General features: G+C 38.2%; 1 protein-coding gene across 6 annotated transcripts in view; it reads left to right on the plus strand.

The window, feature by feature from the left end:
• The window catches only part of ARHGEF28 (Rho guanine nucleotide exchange factor 28), a 324,160-nt gene that overhangs the window by 146,142 nt on the left and 170,723 nt on the right, over window positions 1-7,295 (plus strand). For all 6 annotated transcript variants that reach the window (XM_079145899.1, XM_079145901.1, XM_079145900.1 and 3 more), the window contains 2 exons: window positions 3,287-3,470; window positions 6,064-6,244. In XM_079145899.1, coding sequence (XP_079002025.1) covers window positions 3,287-3,470; window positions 6,064-6,244 — 365 coding nt within the window. The remainder of the gene's footprint in view (window positions 1-3,286; window positions 3,471-6,063; window positions 6,245-7,295) is intronic.

Genomic DNA, 7,295 nt, shown 5'->3' on the forward strand with positions numbered 1-7,295 from the left:
GATGTGCCCCCTTGATCATATTTCAACCTATACAACCATGGGACATTTCTCACCTGATTCAGAAAAGCATCTGTGCCTTAGAAATTCCATGTCAGTGCGTTTGGTAGCAACTCATGCTGACAGGCCAGCTTGTGCTGGTATGTGTACATGTGCACCTGTGTGCATGTGTGTGTTTGTCTCACTACCTGATCCTAACAAGTCTCTTCCTGGTAGTATTTTTTTATTTTTAATCTTTTTTTTAGAGAATGAAAAGTTTATTTTGGCTCAGTTTCAGAGGTTCAATCCAGTCAGCAGACTCCATAGCTCTGGACCCCTAGGTGAGTCAGGACATCATGGTGGAAAGAAGCAGCTCAGAACACAGCAACCAGGAAGCAGAGACAGAGGCTTCACTCACCACACACAAAATATAAATGCCAAAGGCACACACCCAGGGATCTCCTTCCTCTAGTCACACCCTACCTGCCTAGATTTACCACCCAACTAATCCATATCCACTAATTAGGTTACAGATCTCATAATATTATCATTTCACCTCTGAACATTCTTTTGTTTTTTTTTTTTTGTTGTTGTTTGATGTACAGTAGAATATATTTTGACATATTATGTGTACATGGAGTATAACTTATTCTAATTAGGGTCCCATTCTTATGGTTGTATATGATGTGGAGTTACACTGGTTGTGTATTTTTAAAAGGAAGAAAAATGCAAATGTTGTTAAACATGTCCTGCTGGGAATCTCTAAAGAATAAAAACCCTACTTTCTAATAAAATGAGTATAATAGGCAAAACTTACAGGATAAAACAGTTTAAGATCAGTTCTTTAATAGCCAGCCAACCCTGCCCTTTTCAGTTTTGTAAAGATGACATGAAGCAAATGTCTGGTAGCAGTGTGCTACCTTGTCTGTTTTTAGATGTTTTGGCCTTTTTTTTATGTTATTTCAATGGGGAGATCTTTTCTGTGTCAGACAGATGATAAAATAAACATACAGAAAACTGGGTGGCATTTCACTGTGATAAGTGTTCTTTACATATTTGAAATATAAATCCATACATTCCTTGATCTACATATAGAAATAGCAATAGTGGTATAAACCAATTAAGAATGTAAACTAAGCAGTTTTCTTTGGCATTCATGTGCAGTGGAGTATTTTCTCCTAGTTGTGTCAAATTAGAGTGCTGTTGAATACTGGCCCATTACATACCATCAGCACAGCCTGTTGGTAAGATAAAGCTGAGCTTATTCCCTACCATGGTGAGGAGGACCCCTCTGTACAGGGCCTTAGCGGTGTCTTGGAGGGGGCAGAATGGCAGGGCTGGAATTTGTTGAGAATTTGCAGTTTGGTTTAATGAGGATCTTTTAATCTTGTCGGTGGTGGTGGCAGGGAATGGCAAGGGAGTAGGGGATCTGATAGGGTTTGTGTAAGGATCTTGATACAGTTTAGAACTGGTTTTATATACACTGTCTGTTGATGGTTCTTACTAAAGAGTTGATGAGTCTTGGGGGAAGTTCCTGTAAAGAACTATCAGTCATTTGCCTGACCAAGAATCTCTGGGAGTAGAGAAGTTATGTTCGTGAAGACAATGGAATCATAAAATCGTGTTAATGTGGACAGTGAGCTGTGTGGGGAAGTAGGCAGTTTCATCCTCATTGTCCCAGCTGTGTGTGGGAGTACATGATTTCCGTTCTCAAATTTTGCTCAAGAGGTATCTAAGCCAGAACCAGGAATGACAGATATTCCATATAGCAGCTGTAGTCAAATACTAAAAGCTAACTTTTATGGGAATTCACCAGGGACAGAGCTATTGGTCATTTATTCATTCATCTAATAAGCCAATAAATAAAGAACACATCCCATGTCCCAGGCGCTGTGCTAAGACTAGGAACACCATAAGAGAAAAGAGAGTCCCCACCTCTTGGGCCTTTCAGTCTGGTGTGACACAGCTTTGTCTGGCTCTCTGTAGGCTACAAACACAGTCAGTAACATGCCTGGAGGTTCTGTATGGATCACATTCTCATTATATGCTCATTGCAATGGATCTTGCTGGTAATTTCATATTTAGGTTGTTAAAAAGAGGCTTGTTTCAAGGTGTGTCAATGCCTGTGGGAGTTCATGGGTCTAGCTTGTTTTCATTTTATTTATCTGTTTATTTGTTTAGTTAATTTAAGATAGGATCTCCCTATATTGCCCAAGCTGGTCTCAAACTCCTGGGCTCAAGAGATCCTCCAGCCTCAGCTTTCTGAGTGCTGGCACTATGGACTTATGCTACGATAGCCAGCTTGTGGCTAGTTTTTTTTTTTTTTTTTTTTTTTTAACGTAGGCAAATTTATTCTTTTACTTACAACACAGTGTTTACTATGGGCCAGTCATGTTCCAGGCACTGAGCCATTACAGGAGAAATACAGCCATACAAACTATACAAATTAGGTAATCCAAACACACAAATAATTGCAATTTTAACAGCCAATTGCCATTCAACTCCACAAATAAGGGATGACTTTAGTTTGCCAGGCTATGCTAGGTATTAGAAATAGAAACACCAAGAACCTGTCAACCTGTGGGGTGATATAGTCCCAGGAAGCAATCAACATGCAGAGGAGCAAACACCACAAGTGAAACCAAGACAGACCAACCAAGAGCCCTCTGTCCAGGGGCATCCAGAAAGGCCCAGTCCTAGCTTCCTACACAGCTGGGTGACTTTGGCAATATTGACATAATCTCAGGGAGCTAATCAATGATTAGGCACCACTGTGAGGTTTGAGAAAGACCACAGTCTCATGTTTTCTGGACACAGAAGTCCATTTCTGTTGTAGCTTCATCAGGGGAGAAATAGTTCTGACGACCAAGGGCAGAAACAAAGGCTCCTTGATGGTCTTGGCCTCTGAGAACCTACCCTGCCTGAGTAGTGGACTCTCCTTAAGGGACCTTGGAAACTGACATGTGTCTGTTTCCAAAGGGTGGTCTTTTCCAGAACTGATTTCCTTAGATGACCTTCCTGCATGTGCAGAGACAGTGGTGGCAATGGGTAGACACTGGGCAGGAACATCATTCCAGTATCATTCCAGTGATGAGTGGACCTGGCTCCAGCATCTTCTGGCTCCCTGATCTTGGACAAATTGCTGGACCTCTCCATATTCATAGAGTGACGTGTTGGGATTGGATTCTTTGGTAGTTCCTTCCACTCTGACATTTTTATTATGTATAAATGCATTGTCTCTTTGATAAAATGTATGAAACAAACTGTGAAGACAGAGGAGCTAATGTCACATGCTTTTCTTTCTCTGCAGTATCTCTACACAGAGAGTCTCTTCTACACCTTGCTGTGAGATGGGGCCTGGCTAAGCTTTCCCACTTTCTCCTGTGTCTTCCTGGGGGAGTCCAGGCCTTGGCGTTACCCAATGAAGAGGGTGCCACACCACTGGACTTAGCTTCACATGGTGGACACTCCAGGCTGGTGGAAGACATCACAAAGTGAGTTTAGATGCTAGCGTCTACCAAGCATTATGAAAAAATAACCCAACCATAAGCTAATATTGGAGTATGATTTTTACTATTCATGTATACCATACAGATATACGATGTCTTCAGAGAGGCCTTCTGTGCTGTTTATTTTTGAAATAGGATCTCACTGTGCTACCCAGGCTGGTCTTGAACTTCTGGGCTCAAGTGATCCTTCTGCCTCAGTCTCTGGGATAACTGGGACTCTAGGCACTTGCCACTATGCCAGCTCGTGTTTTGTTCTTTTGATTGAAGTATTATGCATAATTTTAATTATAGGTATGACCCATTTATTTCCTATGTCTCCCTTCTAGATTACTTGGGGATTTGGGGATTTTTCTGTTTTACACACTGGAATATTTCTAGTACAGTGCCCAGTCCATGATTTCAGTGAAAGAACATACATTTTTGTTAAATCAATAAATAACAGTCAAACTTTATGGTACTATTTAGCCAGTGCGATGGTAATTAGGGTCTAGCAAAAATAATATAAAGGAAATAATGTGTTAACTATAAGGTTCTTTGTGTTGATGATATATTAACATTTCTATGAATAATGAGTATATTGTTTTATTTAGAATTGTTCGGATTGGTCATTGTTTTTAACTTGTGAAAGAAAGTTCTATATATACTGATTTTCATAAGGTGCGGTAAAATATATAATACAAATGGAAAGGTACATTGAGAATTATAAAGTGCTACATAAATATTAAATATTATTAGAATATTATTACATGATGTTTCTTAATGGACTGGTTTTTCTTGTTTGGCTCATGGAACTCAATGTAACTAATTTATGGTTGTATGGTGAATGAGAGAAAGTTAAAGTAAAAATTGAAGGTTTCTTTTTATTTTTTTCTCATTTGGTCAAATGACCATCAATCAAGGGACAAGTCTATCCAAAGGGAATTTCCCTTTTCTTTGGTTTAACATGACTTCACTTTTTGGCTAAAAAGGGCCAACTAATAATGCTTCCTTTGACCTAGTCATCATGGATAGTTCGTATTTCAGTGAGGTCTGGAGGCTGGATCTTCATCTTTTGGTAGCTTTGTATCTTTTTTCTTCATCCAAGAAAAATATATGTTTTAATAGCTTACATGTTTACTAAATCCATTCATGGATGGAATTAAAAGTATACAAGTCCAATTCTGATCATATGATGAATCTTCCATTTCTAAATTAAGGACAATGATCTTACTCCTCAGGCTCAGAGTCCACTCACCTCAGTCACTTGGTTTTGGTATGAAAAGTTTTTTGAAGATTCTAGAGTCCTTGCCAGCAATTGGTGTGAATAGTTTGGGGAGATTCCCCAAGCCTTAGAGTACAACTCCTCTTTATAGATCTCTTTTTATCATTCTGTATGAGGGGGTAATATTTATTTCAGTGGAACTATAGATACTCCTTGACTTCTGATAGTTATGTCCCTGTGACCCCATTGAAAATTGAAAATATCCTAAGTTGAAAATGAATTTACTACATTTAACTAACCAACAGCATAACTTAGCAATATAGTCCACCATGGAGTATTGGTTGTTTACCCCTGTGATTGAGTGGCGGACCAAGAACTATGGCTTGCTGTCATTGCCCAACCTGGGAACAGATCAAAATTCAAAATTTGAAGGAAGATTTCTGATGAATGCATATAGTTTTTATACCATTGTGAAGTTGAAAAATTATGAGTCAAACTGTTATAAGTTAGGTACCATCTGTAGAATATATTTTTGTAAAGCAAACATTCATTGACAAAATGAAGTCATGTTAGAAGAGGAAAGAGACACAGAGATGAAGTAAGGAATCTAAGAATAATCTTTTGGGATGTGACAACATGTTGAATGTTAATATTTTTATCCTGAGGCATCTTTACTGTTGCTATTGCATGATAAGTCATGCAGAATATTGTGATATTAACCATGAAGCCTACTAATAGCTAATAAATATGCAATTGTCTTTGCCAGGACAGAAAAGAAAAATTCACTTACATTCAAGAAATTAGCTTGGGAATATTGTTCTGTTGTTAATTAATATATTCAGAAATATGACATGATCAAATTTATGCATATTTTAATTTGCATGAGAAAGTGATTTACAACAGTGGTACCAGTGTGTTATGAATACCTCACTTGTTTGTAACATCCAAACTTTACCACACTCCCTGGAGATCATATCTGTTTTCCACTGTAATCATCTAATAGACTATTGACTGCCAGTTGATTTGTCCTACATGTGGCTGCATTAAAGGGAGAAGCATCTTTTCAGATTAAAAGGGGAATGAAATATTGAGGTAAAGTTCTGTGTTTGATTTAATAATGTTTCATTATTCATATAAACCTTTAAAGTATATAGTATATTTCAATATCTTTTCCATAGGCACCTTCCCTAGATGGAAAAAGAAAGATGGCTTTTTTTTTTTAGTAGCTGTTTACATGATCTCATGTATTTGTTGCACATAGGTGATTTTCAGGGTTCGTTTTGTCAGTTGGGTTTGTAATATCAGGGGAATAAGGGAATTGGAATCTTGTGGGTGGTATTTCAGAAACGGTGTGGATTTTGATTTGTGATGTTTCAGTTTTCAGGACAAATGTTTCCCAGGCTTCTCCCGAGTTCGGCTCAGTGAAGACGCCTCCCTGCAATACATCCACTCATCAGAAACACTGACTCTGACCCTTAACCACACAGCTGGGCATTTGTTGGAGGCAGATATTAAACTCTTCCGAAAATACTTCTGGGACAGAGCCTTTCTTGTCAAGGTTTGTGCCCAGATGTTCTGGTACACAATAGTGCACACTCCTTTACAGAACACAGGCATCTATTCATTATTTGGGGAACAGTATTTTGGGGGGCATAGCACTTTTTTTTCTAATGAAACATTGCAGGGTGTGGAATTAGAAGCTATTAGATCAATAGAACGAAGAATTATTACATATGTTGGTGGCAGGAAAACTACTCTGTTTAATATTCTTGTTTACTTTTCTGAGTCCAACCCAACCCAGGGTTGGGCTTTAATTCTAACACTGGATGTTTTCTCTGTACTTATTAATTGCATTATAATTCTCAACTGAAGTAGTTGCATTTAGGACTATTTTACATGTATAGTATCTACTCCTGGGCTTTCTTGTGGTTTAGACATAGTTAAGCCCAGGCATACAAATAGGAACAGGTAAGAACCGTGCTTTTTTCCAAAGAGGTTTTCCCCCCTGCCATCATGATCCCCACCCAGCTTTGAGGCCTGCCATAGCATCATATCATAGCCTGCCCATCTTGGGGTTAAAATGCTTTACTTTCCTCCTCCTCCTCCTCATCATTTTTTCTTTCTTCTTCATCACCATGATCATTATTATCATCATTATTTTTTGAATTCTTTGAAAAGCATAAAGAATATTTAGCATATTTTAATTATTATTAGACAAAGTGTTATTTAACTTGGTTAGTTGTTATTTTAAGTGTAAGCAAGTGGGAATTATTGTATGGATTGGCCATACTAAAGCTTTACCACTTTGGATAACAAATATTACATGATCGTATATAGATTATGTATAAAAAGTATTCATGCTTGATTGGATCTTACATGTCTAAAAGTCTATTTTTATGTGTTAGCTATAGATGACTTGGATCTGAGGTGAGGGGCTGATCAGTACTCACTGACCCACAGCCCAAATTCAGTCTCTTACAAGGAGACACGTTAAGTCTCAGGTTTGTGCATTGCTCGGTTATCTGCAGCCTTCTAGAACAACAGTGAACAATTTGCTGTAGAAACCCAAGCTTGCTTTACCAAGCACTAGAGCTGTTCTGGTGCTCCTC

This window comes from Sciurus vulgaris (genome assembly GCF_902686455.1).
Source record: "Sciurus vulgaris genome assembly, chromosome: 6".
Classification (NCBI taxonomy): domain Eukaryota; kingdom Metazoa; phylum Chordata; class Mammalia; order Rodentia; family Sciuridae; genus Sciurus; species Sciurus vulgaris.